Here is a 17,996-nt window from a genome sequence, read left to right on the forward strand (position 1 = left end):
AGGCATCCATTCCTAAGAACTTATGTTTGCTTCACCATCAAAATAAAACCAAGATGAAACCCAACAGGATCATTCTCCCCTCAAGCCCTGTGTGTATGTGGAGCCCTGCTGCTCCGCACACAAGGGCTTCTGTGTGAAGTTGATTTAGTAGCTCAGTGTCCAAAATTCCTAAGAAAGCAATGAAGAGGAGTGGCTGGGCAGGCATGGCTGAGTATGATCTGGTGTAAGCTGAGCTGTCAAGGTGAATGTGCTCTTTTATTGCTTTTGAACAATTGCATGACCACTTGAGTGCTTTCCTGCATTTGTATTATGAGAAGTAATGAGTAATTATCATCTGTTCTGCTTAATGTTAACGATTCCCTTAATCTCTTGTCAAATCAACCCTCTGCTGCGTGTTTTAAGGAGAAGAATCTTAACTTCTCCATCTGAATGGTGACTTTTGTCACCTTTTTCTCACACTAATGCCCTCTGCTCATGTCTCACTGCTGTCATTATCTCAGCCTGGGAAGGAGGGAGATGTACGTGGACAGTTTCATCCCTCTGAACCAGCAAGTGGGAGGCCACCGCTCAGCAGCCGCAGTTCTGCTGCACTGAACCTCCCATCACTAACAGCAGAGCTGGCAGGCCAGCGTGGTGCCAGAGCCGAGGGACAAACTGCTGAATCAGGGTGCCCAGGCCTGCCAGAGCTGCCCCATAGCTCTGCTTCATTCTGCCTCCAGAATTCAGCACTTTCAGTTTGTTCCCGAGGAAGATTTTCCTCCAAGGACGTGTTAAAAAGTCAGCAGTGATGTTTTTATAGTCCTTAAACCGGGCACCCTTCAGTGCCAGGGCAAAGCAGGGACAGCAGGAGCCTCAGCAGTGTGTGCTGGGCAGACACAGCCCCTGGGTTCAGCCGAGAGGACAAAAGGTTAACGGTGGCATTGGACTGGGTGACAGCTGCCGCATGTGTGCTGACATCCCTGTGACAACTGGGACTGCAATGCTCAGCTGTCATCGGCCTGGCATTGGCCTGGGAATTAGCATGGCCTCCGTGCGAGGCACTTGGAGTCCTTATTATCTATCTAGAGCTATTGAAACTGTTATCTGGAAGAGTCAGGATAACGAGGAGCAGGCTGCTGTAAGGTACTGATGCCTGACACAGGGAGACCTTTGAACAAGTGTTGGATCCGGAATGGCCTTACACGGATGAGACAATCCCTGGACCTGTTAGCTGCGGTGCCTTTTGACACAAACAAGGCCGTCAGTTTGATCCTGTAAAGCCATGAAATGAAGGCAGTAACGTCAGGGCATGGTGATGGGGGTGGACGAGCACTTTCCTCATGCAGCCACAATAAAGTTCAGTGATGGCAACATCTCTTGCCAAGCTTGTCCAAAGAGGAATAGTTTCAGAAGGGATGATCTTCCCATTAAATTTAAGAGGTGACTCATGAGACAAGAATCAAACTCCTCCTGCTAATATATCAAGGCCTAAAAGATAAATAATAACTCATCCATGATCAGAGCAGGAAGTTGGGAATACAGCTGCCAATCACCTCACATGCATCCTACAAACCTGGTCCCAGGCTTTCTGTCCCTCGGTTCCCATCTCCCCTCCCATCCATCAAGGTGATATTACAGGCTGGATGTGATCACACTGTGTGACAGGGCTCTGTTGAGGGACTTACAAAGGCTTTTAAATGGAAAATATGTTTTCTAGCCGTACCTTCAAATGCTCTCCTAAGGCCCCCTTCCCTTTCTCACTATGCTGCCCATACTAATCCGGTGCTGAGGGTCCTGTTTCACAACAGGAGCCAAAACGTTGTCACTGTGGCATTTGATGGTTCCCTGGGTAGCGTCCCTGGGAATGCTGTTGACACAAGATATGCAGCTCACAGGCAACTCTGACTAAGGTAACTGGCATCACTGGCTTGTCCTGCAGCCGCTCCGGGGGGAGCTGGAGGGTGGAATGCTCCCCGGGGTCTCACACCCCTGGGAACAGCACCGCTGGGCTCTGCTGGGCGCTGAGGGTTTGGTGCCATAGTTTGGATGCAGCACATGGAACAGCTCACACGACATTCCACAAAACCCTTGATACTGAACGGTACGAGGTAAAGCTGACACCATGGAACGGCCTCCCAGCTGCTGCCCAGACCGTGCACATCCTCAGACCAGTCATACCCAGTGCCTTGACAGCTCTGCACCACATCTGGCATTTTAACCGTTTGGCCTCATCAGCTTTGGTCGTTACCAGTGCTGGAGTCAGGAGCTGAACCTTTGCCTGTGGAGTTTCTGAGGCTAATCCTGTAACGCTGGCTTGAGCCATCAGACCCCTTTCCTTCATGAGGCTATGGTTTATTTGCAGAATCACTCCAAAACAAGTGGAATTTGGGCTCCCCTGGGCTGCGAGAACACCCGAGTGGCTCATGGTGAGAGCAGGCGAGCTCTGCTCTCTCAGCCTTTCCCTGGCCATGCCCTCCAAGCGAGTGCTTCCCATGCCACTCGCAGCCATGAGCATTCCCCCAGTTCCAGTTCTCTACAGTGGCTGTCATGAGACACTCACACTTTTTCACCACACCAGTGGAAATCAGCAGGCTGAGCTGTGCTTTCCTCTTAATGAAACAACTGCCTCCTCTGTCCCCCAGTAAACACCATTTCACTTGCTTTTGGTAAAGGTGCAGTGCTACACGAATTTGTCTCTCAATTTACACTGGGTTTGGTTTATTCCAGCCCTGGAGGTGGGTGCATTGGTACCAGGGGCAGGGGAGGGCTCAGCTACCCTTTGCCGTGCAAAGGGAGCACGCTCCTCATCCACAATGACAGTGAAGGGTGGGAGGAAGCAGCTCAAGACCTCCCTAGTTTCTCTCACAGATTACTGAGTGCATGAATTGAGATTGGTGTGAATTACGATTGAGGGTTGAACCCAGAGTCATGTAAATGCCCACATTCCTGCCTCTGTGGGATGTGCTCCTGGCTGCTTTGTCCCTGGGGGTTTTAAGGGAACGTGTGTCTGTTTCAGGGAAAGAAATGAGCAGCAGCTGAGAAACACATCCAGGCAGGGCCCAGGCTGCACTGACCTGTGGCAGAGATGAGAATGGCTTTATCTGCCCACAGGCGTTAATGGGCACAGCACGTGGGACACAGAACTGCTGCACCAGGAGCTGTTTGTACAGGTTCAGTGGCTGCTTTCAAGGCAAAGTCCACTTCATGGAAATAGCCTGTTGTTCTGCACAAAGCATATATCCAAGGGTAGAACTCCAACAGGCATTTAATTCTTTTACTGTACCGTGGTGCATTTAATGCTTTTTGGTTTGCGTATGTCTGCACATGAATTCAAAGGATGGGTATGTCTTGGACATGGGTCCTTGGTGTTGGTAAAGAGCAAACACGGTTCCTGTTGTGAATTTTGCTAATTCAGTAAACTGAATCTGGAATTTGAACTTGAACCTTAACTCAGCTTTTAAAGTAGTCCAATTCATAATAAATGTGAAGAGTATACAGGGAATAAATGCCTGTTATTTAAGTGCAAAGATACAGTATTGCAGCGTGCCAAGAAGGATTTAATCAGCACAGGTACTCATCTCCACAACAGGACAGGGGGAACAGTCTGACAGCTCTGGGCCAGTAACACAGCCAAGGTGAGCTCTGTCTCTGTGCATTGCATGGCTTGCAGGGTGGGCTGCCATTCCACAGAAGCAAAGTAATCTGGAATTCAGTATCATTAAGGCAGCCTAATAAAACTCCGTGCTTTCATCCTGATCCCACAGTACTTTTAAGTCCAGGTCTTTGAAGAGCGTAGTGAGAGGAGTGCTGCTGTCCCAGCCTGCAGCAGTGTCTTGGGACACAGCGTTACCCAGTGTTGTGCAGCTGAGCTCCTTTATTGCTGGTAATGTTTCCATTCCTTGAGTCCCTGCAGGATGTGAGAATGGACCTGGCAACACCCAGCGCTCAGGGGTGCTCTCTCCAGGGAAGCTGCTGCCAGCACCGGCTGAGAAAAGGAGAGCTGCTGACAGAGGTGACAGCAGCTTGTCCTCCGGAGCACAGTCTGTGTCAGCTGTCACTGCAGGCACTTCTGCTGTCTGTTTTCTGTAGCATCCTCCTTGTTCCAGCAAAGGCAGGGGCAGCCGGGATACAGGCACTTGCCTTCCCACCCTGTCAGTCTGCAGCAGCAGCTGCTGTGTTTGCTCAGGGCTCCCTTCTAAGAGAACTGTCCCCCCTGTGTCACTGCTGTCCCACAGTGCCAGGTTTGGTCCCTGTGCTTTGTAATTCCAATGGTCATGGCTCTTGCCCAGCACCTGTGTTATGAGCTTCCCACCGGCAGAACAATCCCCAGGGATTTGCTTTGGCTGCACATTCTCCTCGTCCGCACGGTCTGTGCTGTCGACACACACCCCATAGGTGAGGGGCAGGCCTTTGCTGGATGTGGCAGTGGGAACGCTCTGCTGGTCCCCACGAGGAGTGTAACCCGTGGGAGCTGCAGTGGCCACACAGGGCGGCTGCGCGGGCAGCTGGAGCGTGGGCACATCCGACTGCTGCCGATACGGAGTCTCTGGTGGATGGGAAGACCATGGTGGCTCCGGTGCCGTGTCCAGACGTTGGCTGATCTGTGGTAGCTGCGCCTCAGAGATCAGAAGTGAAGGTTTGGATAAATTAATGGGCTTTATAATGTGCTCCACTGTCAGCGTAAGAGGCTGGAACGACGAAATCCCTCTGAAGTCCTGTTGATGTAAATAGAAAGACATGAGTTGTTAACACAAAGCTGTGCTTTTTTAGAAGTTTGCTTGTTAAGATTTTCTTTGGGGAAATATCAGTAAAAGCCAGGAACAACCCCCAGGGATCTGCTCTGCAGGCAGAAGGATTCTGGTTTTCTTCCTGGGGAATGACCCTTCAGAGGAACACAGACCATGCACCCTCCTCAAGCATCAACGCTGTAAGTGCCTGCACAGCATCCCGGTGCTCCAGAGCCTTGCTGCAGTGCTTCAGAGCACTTACCAGGGACATGGGCTGTGCGCTCTGCTGCTTGACGTACTTGTAGATCCCAAGGCTAACGGCAGCAAACACTAGTCCAGCGCAGAGGGCGAGTGCCACGGAGCAGTACAGGAGCCACGTGTGGTCTGGTTAGTGGGGCAGAGAACGAGTGGGAAAGAGGGTTGGGTTAGAAGAACCATGAGATGAGATGAGTGATGTTCTAGGTCTAGGCTCATAGGAGTAGATTTTAAATTAGAGAAGTCAGTGCTCATTCAGTATCTTTAGCAAGGCCATGTTATCTTAAACCAGCTGAAAACCAGTCCCTTTTGTGTATCCAGTATCCCAGCTGGGTTTTTAAGTCAGCAGAGTCAACAGCCTCACCTGCTAGTGTTTTAACCCGAAACACTTGAGATTTGCTGCTTCTCTGGAGGAGAGATAAATACACTGTTCCATTATAGTCGGTGTCTGGGTCCAAGTTGGAAACTTCAAACTCTTTGTTGTGCTCATTCTTTGTCCACTGTTTACAATAAAAGCAAATTCTGTATTTTAGAGATGAAATATACACATTTTCTTCAAATCAGATTGCAAAATTCAGCATCACATTTTGTTTCCTAATAAGATGCTACAGGACTAGAATTCTGTATATACAGGATCCTAAATATACTGGGAATGCGCCCCTCACAAGCAAGATTCTGTATATATACAGATATATATCAGAATATATATACAAGGTATATACAGTATATATATATCTGTATATATACAGAATCCTAAATATATCGCTTGCTTTCACCTGTTGCTGTATTGAAGTTTTACATTTGAGTTCCTTAAGACTTGCACTGCTTCAGTGGTTCTCTGGTTTGGTCCCATATCCTGGGAGTCTTCAGTTTCTTTTCCAGAATTTTAGAGGAATTCTGGAATCTTTTCCAGAATTTCAGACAAGTTCCTCCTGTCTACTGCAAGTCAAAGACTCCGAGACTTTCCCTCGCACATGGGAAACCCATTCATCAGGTGAAAGCTCTGACAGTCTGATGTGAAATGTGACATAGGGAAGTGAGTGGCTCGTGGCCAGAGGTTGTGCTTTACCTTTTGGTGTGTCCTTTGGTTGAATATTGTTAAGTGATATTCCACAGCACCAAATTTGCTGCAGACATCCTCTACGGTTAGCTGGCGCTCATCCTCGTCTCTCAGCGGAGTGTAGGGGGGCCGGATAAGGAGCTTTATGGAGCGTACATAAGGAATGGACTCCACTGTTGGTGCTCCAATAACAGCTGGAAAAGACGGAACAGGCAGCTGAAGGTAAAGCTGATATGTTACCAGATCATCCTGTGTGCATCTTAGACCCCTCCTCGGGCTCACTGCCCATACCAGCCTCCCTCAGGCCTTCCCTCCCTTCCCAGCCAGCACGGAGTCCTGCTCTACTCAAAGGAGAGGAGATGCTGTTCCAACCATCAGCAAGACTTGGAATGTGCCCCTCACAAGCAGGATAACAGCGGTCAGCAGGGTACGTACTCTCTTTCCTGGGTTCAAATCTTTCTGAGCGTACCCAGTTGGAGGAGCAGTGGCTCTGGGCACTGGCCCTCACCCTGGCATAGTAGTGCTCTGTGAAGTTTTCTGTTTCGCGAGTGAGGTTGCAGAAGGGCTGAGTGATGCTCTGGCACTCGGGCTTGCTCAGCCAGGATTTTTCTCCATACCTTAGGACAAAAAAAGCTGTTAGTCACTTCTGTACAACAGAAGCAGTTCAGCCCTCCTCTAGAGTGACCCAAACAGGCTGTTCTGACAACTCTTAGTGGTTCTTAAATGTATTACTGCAATCAGCAAGTGGCAGGGGATGGACAGGCAAAGGAACAGGGCATCCTCCCCTGGACTCCAGCCTGTTCTGGCTGCTGGCTTGTGTGTGGCGATCGCCTCGAGGAAGTGCAGCTTGTCGCAAGCTATGCACGGGAGTGTCCTGCGAGTCGGTGGCTCTGGGGCTCTCTGCCCAGCTCTGGCACTGGATCATTACGTGTGGATTTGCTGCAGGGTTTGCAGACTGCCCCGAAGGACAAGGCTGTTGCGTAGCACTGGTCTGGTTTAGCTTAATTTTAGGGCCTGAACCAGAGAAAGACATTTGCTATTACTGTATTTACAGGAAACTGCAGCAGAGAGAGAAGGAAGCTGCTGAAGGCAAAGAGTAGCTCAGAAATGGAGTAGAGTTGGCAACCCAAGATGTGAAACTATTTGCTTAACTGGGCACCATCTACCAGTTTAAATAACCCTGTCTTGTACTGAGCTCTCATCTGAGCAGAACTGTTTCCATAACAGTAAAACACAAGGCAGGAACAGCAAGATCTGCTTTTCTTTCTCGGGCCTTCTCTCTCTGCGAACAGTGTCCCCAGAAACAACAGCACTTCAGAGAGAAGCAAACGTCACATACTGCTTATACTGGACATCAAATGTGGTGCCAGGGGGAATGTCTGCTTCCGTTTCCCATGTCAGGATGTTCTCAAAGTTTGTAGAAGAAAATGCTACGCGTTTCAGACATGATGACCTCTGTGTAGTCACAATGCCTACGGAGCAAAGAAACGAGTGTTAAAATGTGTATTGTGGCATCTCAGCCCTCAGGTGAATGTGGGCCTGGTGCTGCTCAGCCTCTCAGCCAACAGAAGCACCAGGCACAGCACCTCCAGTTTGGTAAAGGTGGGCTGCAGAGAGAAGCTTGAATGGGACAGGACTTGAGACCCTGCACACAGCACTGTAGGTACCTCGCAGACTGCTGATTCATCACAAAGAAATGTAAGTCAGGAATTGTCACAGAACCTCAAAACCTCAGGAGGCAGAAAGAGAACCCTTCAGTTCCTCACCAGCTTTCTTTTAAAGCGATTAAGTAGCTGGAAACCCAAGAACAGTAACCTGTTTTCAGGGCTGTGAATGTCTCTGCTTTCTGCCTATACGCAGGGAAGTGACATGTTGCCATGAGGCTCACATCACTGAAGCTGTGACTGCCACTAACCCCCAGTGCTCCGTGTTTGCTCGGATGGAGCCTGCCTGCACGCAGCGATGTGCTAAGACCCAGCGCTTGGACTCTGAGCTGGGTGTGCCGGTGTGAAGGCAAACAACTCGCTCAGCTCCCAGCACGCAGAGCCCTGTGCCTCTTCCCTGCAGAGGATGGGTCCTGGCTCTGGTAAGCAGAGATGTCACTTGCCCCTGACAAACACACCCCTGGTCTGAGCTGCCTCTGTAGAGCAGAACACCCCACCATCCACCTGCAGCAAACTGGCTCTGAGCAGGCACCACAGACAAGTGTCCTGGAGATTTACAACTCTCTCCTGTTGGGAGAATGCACAGTGCAGAAGTGTCTCAAGGCTCATTCTCAAGACCATCTAACCCACAGAGTGACCGTCAGAATCTGTAAGCTGTTTGAATTCCAATTGCAGATGCATCCTCAAAGGGAAATACTTTGGACATTACTCAGCTCTTGGTCTGCAGTATGGATAAACACCTTGAACACACCTGGGCTTCAGCCTGCCCTTGCTGAAGACAAACAGTCCCATTGTGGTGCTGGTAAAGAGACACTCAGAATCAGTGAGTCCCCCCGTGAAAAAGTGGTGTGGTAAGGAAGGAAGAGCAGCACCATTTTACAGATGGGAAAACTGAGGACCTGAATGGGGGTGACTTGCACAAGGTCACATGGAGCAGTTGCGGTAGAGCCCATCAGTTCCTGGACCCTCACTCCAAGCATCCCCTCCAGCTGCCTCTCTAAAGGTGGAGAGAATCAGGCAGAGCAGCACAGACCCAGTTCTCAGTCCTGTGTCTGGCATTTGGGAAGGGAAGCGGCACTGAACTGGATTGCAGTCTGCTCTGGCGCTTGTCCTGAGCTCATCTGCAGTTCAGCCCTTGCTGCTGCTCATGGGAGACTCAGCACAGGATTCCTGGCAAGGCCCAAATGCAGCAGTCAGTCCAAAGCAGGTGGATTTCCCTGTCTGAGCTCCATGAAAACTGAGTCACCACTGCCCTCATTGTTTTCCCACATTTATCCATACTAAAACACAGTTATGCAAAGCAGTTAACACAAGCACGGTCAAGTGCAGGCAGGGAAAACCCGGGATATTCCACAGCATTAAAGTCCTTGGGGTTTAGAAGTTTTGGAAGATGCCTTCCCACCAGTACAAGACCACCAGCACAAGAGCAGATGATGATAAGGTTTCGTGCTGTAAAGGTGGCATTTGGAAACATAGCAAGTTTATCCCTGATTCGCCTGGAGTGAGTTTGCCACGTGTGGAATAGGATTAAATGGCTTTTAGGGATCCATTGTTTGTATCTCGTTTGGAATTTGACCTGTTCATTTGTGTCTGTGCTGAAGACTCATGGGGACTGATCCAAACCTCCCCAGGTCAGTGGATATCCTTTGCTCCTGCAGGGTTTGGGTTGTAACATCAGTGGCAAACACTTTGAAGTTAAGGAATCTTTTCTTCTCCCTATTAATGCTCAGAACACGGAGCACACCCACAGTACCTTGAAGATATTAAAAGGAGAGGAAGGCAGAAGAGAGCTTTTGAACAACCTCAGGCAACAGCTTGTTCTCCAGGTCTTGTTTCAGTGAGCACTACTGGGCTACTCCCCGTGCTACAGGATCAAACTGGAACAACCACCATCAGCGACAGAAAGGAGAAGTCAGGACTTACCAACCCCGGAAAGTGCAGCTAAGACGATCAGGAACTTCTTCATGAAGAGCTGTGTGCGCTGGGCTGGGGAGCAGGCAGCTGCTCTGTGCGCAGGTGAATCACTTCTGCAGGAGCTGATCTTGGGAGGCCCTGCTGGATCTGTTGCTCAGTAACAGCCTGCGGAGCTGCTGTCCTGCCTGCACCACACCTGAGCTCACCAGCTCCAGACCTGCGCGCATGTGTGAGAGCAACCGAGAGTGACAAGAGGAGCACCTCTCCCTCCTGGGCGCGCACGCCTCGCTGGGCAAAGGTGTGCAGGCCAGAGGCTTAGCAAATCCCCGGCTTTTGAAAGGGAGCCAAGTGCCATTAGGCTGATAGCTTCCTGCCCCAACGCCCTCACGGAAGTTTCTCAAGTCTGGGGCTTGTTTTTCTGAGCGGGTAACTTCGGCTCACAAAACTGCAGGTTCAGCCTTAGTGCTGTGCTCCTCTTGGTTGTAAACTGCTGGGAGCAGACCCCGTTTACTTGAGAAACACCCTCCAATAGCTTCTTAAAAGGAAGGTCAGAGGAGCACTGGGTTTAAGCTCCCCCACTCTCCTCAAGCCTGGAGGTTCTCTCTGTCTTGGCATGGGAAAATGTCACCTTCCTGCAGGAAGAGCCCATGTTGTCCTTGGCTTCTCTCAGAGGCCAGTATAGACCTACGGTCCATTCTTGTGGCTGCTTACAAGACAAAGCTCTACTGAGTGTCATGAATGCTATATGCTAAGAACTGTAGGGTTGTATGAAATCTAAACAAGAAAAAGATGCAGTTCCTTTTCCATAGCAGGCTTAGCTTTACAGGGTGATAAGTTCAATTTTCAGGCTTTTCTAGAAGAGGGAGAGATGTTTCCTTCTTTGGTGAGAAGTGGAAGCTAATGGCCTGTCCCCAGATGTGGATCTGGAACCACCAGATGTGTGTAACCTCCAAACAGCTGCTTCTGCTTCCCAGCATGGCAGAAGGGGAGAAAGCCTCACATTTGAGGCTTGGGGAACTCCTGTCACCACTGCTTCCCATTTTTATGGTATAGCTGTTCTTATGCCACAAACTGGGTTACCTCCTCCCTGGCTCACTCCTCTGGTTTACTCTTAGCCCATGGTCATAACTGCTCCCTAAATGGGGAGGTCCTATCCACAGTCCTCTGTTTTGCCTAGGATTAACTGGACCACTGCATGAAGATGAGCTTCCACCAAAGCAAATCCAATTGGATGGTCTTTTGGAGCACTGAGAATGTTCATGTTGGGAAAAGCTTTAACAGGAATACCCACCCTAGACTGAAGAGGCCAGCTGTGCACTGAACAAATTCTGCTGTCACTGTTCCAGCCTTAAGGCCAAACATGATAGAAATTGCAGCCTCTTCTGCTTACCTCTTCATCTCATGGATTTTCTCTCCCTGAAGTTCCCTGCCTGCTCTGGGATTAACAGGGCTGCACTCTTCCAGCCGTGCCACTGGTGCATAGCTGTCAGTTTGTCCTTCTCCTCTCACTTGGGCAAAGGCAGAGGCCTCACAGATTTATTAAACAGGACACATCTACCCACCAGCATGGCCAGCATCTCCAGGTACAATGCTTCATCAGGATGTTCCTACTTGCTAAAAGGAGGTCCATCCTTTCCTTCCCTGATGCTTCTGCTGTGAAAGGAGCCAGGACCAGGAGAGGGCAGAGGTGCAGTGCACCTGAGACTTCAGTTTTAAGACTATAACTTAAAACTTTATTTCTGCCCGCCCTTCTCTACTTACTTTGCAAACAGCCCAGGATCCACCTCTCTGAATCTTTTGGTACCTGAACATCTTCAAAAGATCCCAGTGAAAGAAGGCATGGAGCAGCGGGGTGCAGCCCCTCTGGCCCCAGCCTTTCCTGCAGTTCCATCCTGACAAAACCTGGACAAGACAAAGAGCTGATCCCAGGCCCTCTCTGCAGAGCTGAGACATGCCAAAATAATTCTGTAGAGGTTGCACAACTTCAGGTCTTCCTGTAACTCAAAGCCTGGAGGTTTTTCCTTGATTGCACAAGACGATGGGTGGTGGCTACGGATGATCTGTATCTTTCTAAAGAAGCTGGAGGGATTGCAGTGCAGGAGGTACCCAGGACACTTGGTGGAGGACAGATAAGAAAGAAAAGCAAAATTCTAGTTAAGAAGTATTTTCTCCCACTTTCCCTTTTACTTTACTTCAGAGCCTCCATTTGTACATCTCTTTTCCCAACCCCTCCTACCAGCCCTGCCTCTCTCTGCTTGTTCTCTGGATTCCCTGAGGATGTCAGCTCCAACACCCACCCTCAACACCCTTCCTTCCTCCAACTCTGAATACAGAGAATGGCTGTTGTGTGCCCCCCTCTTACTTTTAGCCCTTTGCTTTTCTGCCTGTCCTTTTATTGGAATGAAATGAGAAGAGCTTGTTTCTGTGAGATGTGAAATACACTGACAAGGTTGGTACTGCTCGTGCAGGGGAGGACTTCCCTTCCCTGTGCCTTTTGCTTGTGAACTGATCAGATTCTTTGCTCAGAGAACTGGTCACAGTCCTGGGTTTCCACTGACCCTGAGTGATCTGGCCAAGAAGTTCCTGGGATTCCACTTCCATTGGGAAGCCCATAATGGGGTCCTGATTTAAAGTGGAGTGTTTGTCAGGTGAGGTGCCCTCACCCTCTGTAGTTCTGGGCAACAGAAAACCACGCGCACACGGAGTTATGTACCAAAATGTTATTGCCTCTGCATCAAGCAGCTCTCAGCCTTTCCACACTGCAGGGGAATCCCACCTTTGGAAAGTGTACTTGTGTAAACCCCACATAAACACACACACACACACACGTGTGCACCCTTCTCACTGTGTCTTCACTCTCTTGAAACAGAGAGGGCCTTGGGGAGGTGTCAGTGTGTGCTGCACCGCTGGCAGGTTCAGAGCCATCGTTCCTTACCACGGCTCAGTGGTACAGAGGGATGGTGAGCATCCCCCGTTACCCAGCACCAAAAAGAACCCTTTTGTCTCTGGCCAGACATCAGCAGAAACTCTGGGTGAATAAATACAAAAAGCACCTCTGTCTGTCCTTGCTCTTGTTTGGGTATCCCTGCCTGGAGCCCTCCAGCATCTGCTTCAGCGCAGAGCTGCTGGGGCACTCTAGCTCCTTCCCATGTAATGTGCGTGCTCGTAGCCTTTGAATTTAAACTTGTGATCGTATTTTTCCTCCATATTCGAAGTTTCAGATGCATCCCTGAGCACTGTGGGGGTGGGGGGTGTCCCCTCCGTAAAGCTCTCGCTGTCACAGTCACTTGCAATGACTTCATCTTCTGCCACCTGTAATGTCTGGAAGGAAACGAGCAGCTCCATGCTGGGATCCACACTGAGCCAGGAGACCTCCCTGAGCTGGGCCTGTGGGTCAGCTGCTGGTTGCTGGTAACACCCAGGGGAATGATGACCCTGCCTGTGCAGGCAGTGCTCACCACCTGGGGGGCTGAAACAAGTGCCCTTCATCAGTGTTTGCAGAGGAGCCATTCCCAGGCATTCATCCCTGGCTGTATCCTGCTTTCCCTGTTCCCTGGGACCTGGGAATCTCACATCAGTGAGCGATATTCTTCCCAAAGAGGAGCTGTGAGAAAGGGACACCCTCTCATTCCCTTGGGATCCTGAGGTGTCCACCTCATTCTTTCCTATTGGAAAGAAAGAGAAACCCAAGGTACTTAGGTCAAGCAGAGATTCACTGTCCATGGAGAGGCCTCTAGATGTGGAGTCCAAGCTGGATTCCCCCTGAGCTGTTCTGGATGCTTGACAGTTGAGATGTCTGTTTGGAAACTGCATTTCAGTGTATGGGGTGAAAGTGCTGCTGTCTTCTTCCTCTTCCTCTTTCTCCAGTGATGATGATGATGATGATGATAACGATGATGTTGATGATAGGAAAGAAGGCACCCATGGTAGGTTGTTTCTTGCTAAAGTGTTGTTTGTCTTCCTTTGTGATATTGGCTTCTCGGTGCAGATGAGACGGTCCCTGAAGAATTCCTCTTTACTGAGCTCACAGTGGAAGGCTGCTCCAGCAGCTTTTAACTGAGAGAAATCCTACCAGGGAAAAGAAACAAGACACACGGATAGCAAGTTAGTGATGCTCTTTACAGAGAAGTTTGGATAGAGGAAAGCTTACTTACAATGGGACTAATGAGCACAAACTGGGAAGCACAGACCTCCCAGTTACCCTCTGACAGTCAGTGAGACCTGGACTCAGGAGGGGACCTCCCAGTTGGGCCATACCAGAGCGTGAGGCATCTTCTTTCCCTCAACGTCTTGTGTCAACGAGCAGGTGATGAAGGCACTTGTCAGAAAGATGGGGAGGATAAGCACAGGGATGGTGGCAGAAAATGGGAACCTCCATTCCACTGCTGAGAAAGACAAAAAAGACGCCCTGCTGAGGGTATATTTTATAGTAACAGCGGGCTCTATACTCAGCTTTTTTAGGCTCAAGATCCATGTTCTACAGATGCAGAAAGGGGAAAACGGAATTGCCCAAGATGAGATTTAAGTGAGAGTCACAGCCACAAAGAATGTTGATCCCACCAGTGCCTTACATGGCACTGTGAAAAACGAGGCTTTATTCACATATATTTCAGGATCAATTTGGGTATTCCTGAGATTTCAGTGTGAGCCTCACTCAAGGGCAATATTTCAGGATTATCAGAAGATATCTCAGGGTTTGATTATTTGAATGCAAAAGCAGGAACCTTACACTAGAAGCTCTGGTCAGTCCGTTTCACAGGGAGCCCATTTTTTTCTGCTGAAAGGCTAATTTGGGTGGAAATCTTTGCCTTCCATGAGCTATTTGATGTCTCACCGCATCCTGTCCTCAGCAGGATGTCCTCACCTTTGTGGTTCAGCAGCACACACACTGGTCGGGAGAAGTCGCTGTGCTTGAAGTCGATGTTCTGGAAGGAAGATCTGGCACTTAAGCAGTAGTTGCCTCTAAGGGCAGTGGCATCGATGCTCACCGTGTTCTTCCTAAAGATGCCTTCATACTGCTTCTGCTCAGAAACACAAGAACAGAGGGTTGGATAACTGACTCTTTCATCATTTGGGTGGTGGTTCTCTACCTTTTTAGCCCTCATTGTGTGTGTGGCTCAGTGGTTGGAAAGTGCATGGAGAGACACATCTTGATTGGTGTTTGTAGCAAAGCATCTCCCTAGGGCATAGGGATTCCAGGGTGGGAATTCCAGCTGGTGCTGGGCTGTTCTGCCATGGCATGCTGTTAGTGGTACCCAAACTCAGCTATTGCCCTGTTACACTGACTGTAGTGCAGCCTCCTCATTACATCTGACAAAAACAGGGAACTACCAATAAAATAAGGATGCTCACACCCATCTGCTTTTCTTCTCTGGCTTTGGTTTCATTCTGGTTTGGCCATTTCATTTTCTTCAGTCCCTCCCTGCCCAGAAATGCAAAGCTATTTCAGTTCAAGCTGGGCATCATTCCTCTAGTTCATCTAAGTGCCACTTTTACTGACCTTGTCATCGGATCCAGCTTCCCAAAGGTTCAAGTCATACATCCAAGAGATGCTCTCCACACAGGTGGCCAAAGGGAAGGAGGCATTCACATTGAGTTTGTTCTCCTTGACATTCACGTGTAGCACCGGGGGAGCCAGTTCCACTGTAATGGAGTGACCAGACGTAAGAAGAGGGTTTGCTTGTGCCCTGCTTCACAAGAAGTAACACTTCTCTGTGACTGATCACTTCCTACTCCTATCTTGTGATAGACATGAAGGATGGAGGAAGGTAGGGGAATACCTATGTTTTATGTAACATATCCCCTCTGCTTTGTGAAGAGCTGGAAGCCTGTTTGTTCCCCTGGGGCACTGAGAACAAGTCCTGCCACTTGCTAGAGACTGATTTTCGTGGCTCGTTGTCTGTGCTCACTCAAATCTCTGCTATTCCTAAGGCAGCTTGTTACTGCTTCCATGGTGTGGGGCCTCCCCATCTGCTCACGCCAGCACTGTTCTGGGGACCCAGCTCCATCCAGGGTGGAGCCCAGCAGACACTCACCATCCAAATAGTATTCCTTGAACTGTGATTCTGCCCACGGTGACCACCGTTGTCCAGAAACAGCTTTTACTCGAGCCCGGACTTTAACAAACAAGCTCGGCAGCATGCAGGTCAGATTGCAAGAGGTTCTGTGGGTATTTCTGCAATGAGGAACCTTCATCCATTTGCCCAGGCGTTCCTGGCTGAAGGAAGAGACAAGCATACCATAATATTAGACATGTTGGCTTGTTGTAGAGCAGGAGAAGGGAGAGGGTTGGAGGATGGGGGCCAAATCTTGCTCAGAGCTTGGAGCACTTTCCGGATGGGTAAGGATTGGGTCTGGTGGAAGGATGCAGGCAGGTCAGTGTTCATCACGACAGGGATAATACACATGCAAGGTGTTGGCTGGTGCTGTGCCCGCCCTCGGACAGCTCTGTGAGCTCTTACCTTTCATACCGCACAGTGTATGTCACGTCGGGGGGAGAGCCCTCTCCTGGAGCCCAGGTTAAAATCATGTCAAAATCCTTCGAGAGCAGCGTCACGTTTTGAGGAGGGGGGAGTTGACCACGACCTGATCGAAAGGGAAAATCACATGAAGGATTTAAAATATCCTTGGGGATGGGAAGCATCACCTGGGTTTGACCAGGGGAGTTTCACAGTTCATTCATGCCTGGAAGCTGTGGAAGCAGGTAGTGTTTCATGTAGTCCTGTCTCCTCATCTCTTCTCAAACATCTTCAGCTCAACAGCTTTTACAATCAGCATCCACGTTTGTGTGAAGCATCCTGCTCTGTTGTTTGAATTGGATTCCCCCATGTCTCGCTGGATCTCACTGTGACCTGTTTTCAACCCCCAGATGTCAACCTGGCTCCCAGCCCCAGGCAAGGCAGACACAGGGGTCTGCTCCTTCAGTCCCAGCTCCTTGAAGCAGATCCTACCCTGAGTGCCTGGGATGCAGCATTGCATGCTTCCCACTTGGGCTTCCCTGGCACATTTTGTTGCCAGTAGATCACAGAATCATAGAATGGTTTGGGCTGGAAAGGACCCTAAGATCATCCAGTTCCAACCCTCTGCCATGGGCAGGGACACTCTGCACTAGACCATGTTGCTCAAGGCTCCGTCCAACCTGGCCGTGAACACTGCCAGGGATGGAGCATTCACCACTTCTCTGGGCAGCCTGTGCCAGCGCCTCAGCAGCCTCACGGTAAAGATCAGTACATAGAATCATAGAATCATAGAATGGTTTGGGTTGGAAAGGACCTTAAGATCATCCAGTTCCAACCCCCTGCCATAGGCAGGGACACCTCACACTAAACCATGGCACCCAAGGCTCTGTCCAGCCTAGCCTTGAACACTGCCAGGGATGGAGCATTCACAACCTCCCTGGGCAACCCATTCCAGTGCCTCACCGCCCTCACAGGAAAGAATTTCCTCCTTATATCCAATCTAAACTTCCCTTGTTTAAGTTTTAACCCATTACCCCTTGTCCTATCACTACAGTCCCTAATGAAGGTCCATCATATATCGCTCCCCTTCAAAAGACACGTTCCATAGACAGATTTTAAATTGCTGTTTCTTTACAGTGGAATATTTCACTTTACATGAATCATCCCCATTTGAACTGCTTAAAGTTTACCTGTAAGTGTCCTCCCTCCCATGGGCAGTGACCGTAACAGTGGCGGCTGTACTGTACCTCTCGCCTGGCGCAGGAGGCACAGTGCCAGCAGCATTCCGACTCCCCAGGTGGACATGCCGAAGCAGAACTTTCCCACTTGTAACAGATTTCCTTTCTTGCTACGTTTTCATCGTGTTGTTTTCCGGTACCGAGTTGTACGGGGTACGGAGCAGCAGCGGTGAATGCAGCGCACACCCCTGCGCATCCTCGCTTCCTGGTGCGGCGCAGGGGCAGCACCGCACCGGAACCGGGACGGGAGCGATGCGGGATGTGGGAGCGCTGCCGGTGAGAGGGAAACGGAAAGGTTGCAGCACTGCGCCCTCCAGTGTAACCAAACCACCCTGGTCACAGGCTACGTGTGGAGGAACGCTTGGAACAGCACGAACCTTATCTGGCGAGGCACCTCGTTAGAAAATGGACCTTTGGAATGTACCTGTGTGGCTGTGAAATATTAATACAAATCAAATAAGGGTTTATTGCATGAGGTAGCTAATAATAGCCCATCAGTAATAAAAGCAATCATCCATCAGTAGTGTGCGAGGTTATGATAGTCTTGTGCTTACAAGGGATCAAGAGTTTTCTCTTCATTTATGTTACCAGGTTAAGAATGGTTCTCAGGAGTTAGGGCATTACTTTACTTTACAGATGGGAAGTGAAGTGGATGGGGACAGGGATCTGCCCCTAAAGCATGGGCAAAAGAAAGGACTTGG

The 17,996-nt window shown here is 49.7% G+C and overlaps 2 protein-coding genes across 2 annotated transcripts; both read right to left on the minus strand.

Annotated features, from left to right (window-relative positions):
- Window positions 1–3,571: 3,571 nt before the first annotated feature.
- On the minus strand, window positions 3,572–9,734 carry IL22RA1 (interleukin 22 receptor subunit alpha 1). The gene is made up of 7 exons (XM_061373584.1): window positions 9,609–9,734; window positions 7,361–7,493; window positions 6,457–6,638; window positions 6,031–6,215; window positions 5,326–5,461; window positions 4,969–5,090; window positions 3,572–4,694 (listed from the first exon to the last, which is right to left on the minus strand). The coding sequence occupies exons 1-7, from the start codon at window positions 9,649–9,651 to the stop codon at window positions 3,708–3,710; spliced, it is 1,788 nt and encodes a 595-aa protein (XP_061229568.1). The 5' UTR covers window positions 9,652–9,734; the 3' UTR covers window positions 3,572–3,707.
- A 2,878-nt stretch (window positions 9,735–12,612) lies between these two features.
- On the minus strand, window positions 12,613–17,741 carry IFNLR1 (interferon lambda receptor 1). The gene is made up of 7 exons (XM_061373585.1): window positions 17,305–17,741; window positions 16,061–16,184; window positions 15,635–15,816; window positions 15,100–15,242; window positions 14,464–14,620; window positions 13,857–13,984; window positions 12,613–13,667 (listed from the first exon to the last, which is right to left on the minus strand). The coding sequence occupies exons 1-7, from the start codon at window positions 17,360–17,362 to the stop codon at window positions 12,735–12,737; spliced, it is 1,725 nt and encodes a 574-aa protein (XP_061229569.1). The 5' UTR covers window positions 17,363–17,741; the 3' UTR covers window positions 12,613–12,734.
- Between the last annotated feature and the right edge of the window lie 255 nt (window positions 17,742–17,996).

The sequence above is a fragment of the Neopsephotus bourkii genome, unplaced genomic scaffold, assembly GCF_033783945.1.
Source record: "Neopsephotus bourkii isolate Nb327-2 ecotype Australia unplaced genomic scaffold, CSIRO-AGI_Nbou_v1 NB_1632, whole genome shotgun sequence".
Taxonomy (NCBI): Eukaryota; Metazoa; Chordata; class Aves; order Psittaciformes; family Psittacidae; genus Neopsephotus; species Neopsephotus bourkii.

Excerpts from the sequence above, each read along its gene's own strand:
- IL22RA1 (XM_061373584.1), bottom strand. The coding sequence starts at position 9,651 with ATGAAGAAGTTCCTGATCGTCTTAGCTGCACTTTCCGGGGTTG. Across the intron at positions 5,462-6,030 it reads ACCAAAGGACACACCAAAAG|TGGACAAAGAATGAGCACAA; the intron begins GTAAAGCACAAC and ends TATTGTAAACAG. Across the intron at positions 5,091-5,325 it reads TCGGGTTAAAACACTAGCAG|ACCACACGTGGCTCCTGTAC; the intron begins GTGAGGCTGTTG and ends CCCACTAACCAG.
- IFNLR1 (XM_061373585.1), bottom strand. The coding sequence starts at position 17,362 with ATGTCCACCTGGGGAGTCGGAATGCTGCTGGCACTGTGCCTCCTGCGC. Across the intron at positions 14,621-15,099 it reads AAGCTGGATCCGATGACAAG|AAGCAGTATGAAGGCATCTT; the intron begins GTCAGTAAAAGT and ends GTTTCTGAGCAG. Across the intron at positions 13,668-13,856 it reads AGAAGATGCCTCACGCTCTG|GATTTCTCTCAGTTAAAAGC; the intron begins GTATGGCCCAAC and ends TTTCCCTGGTAG.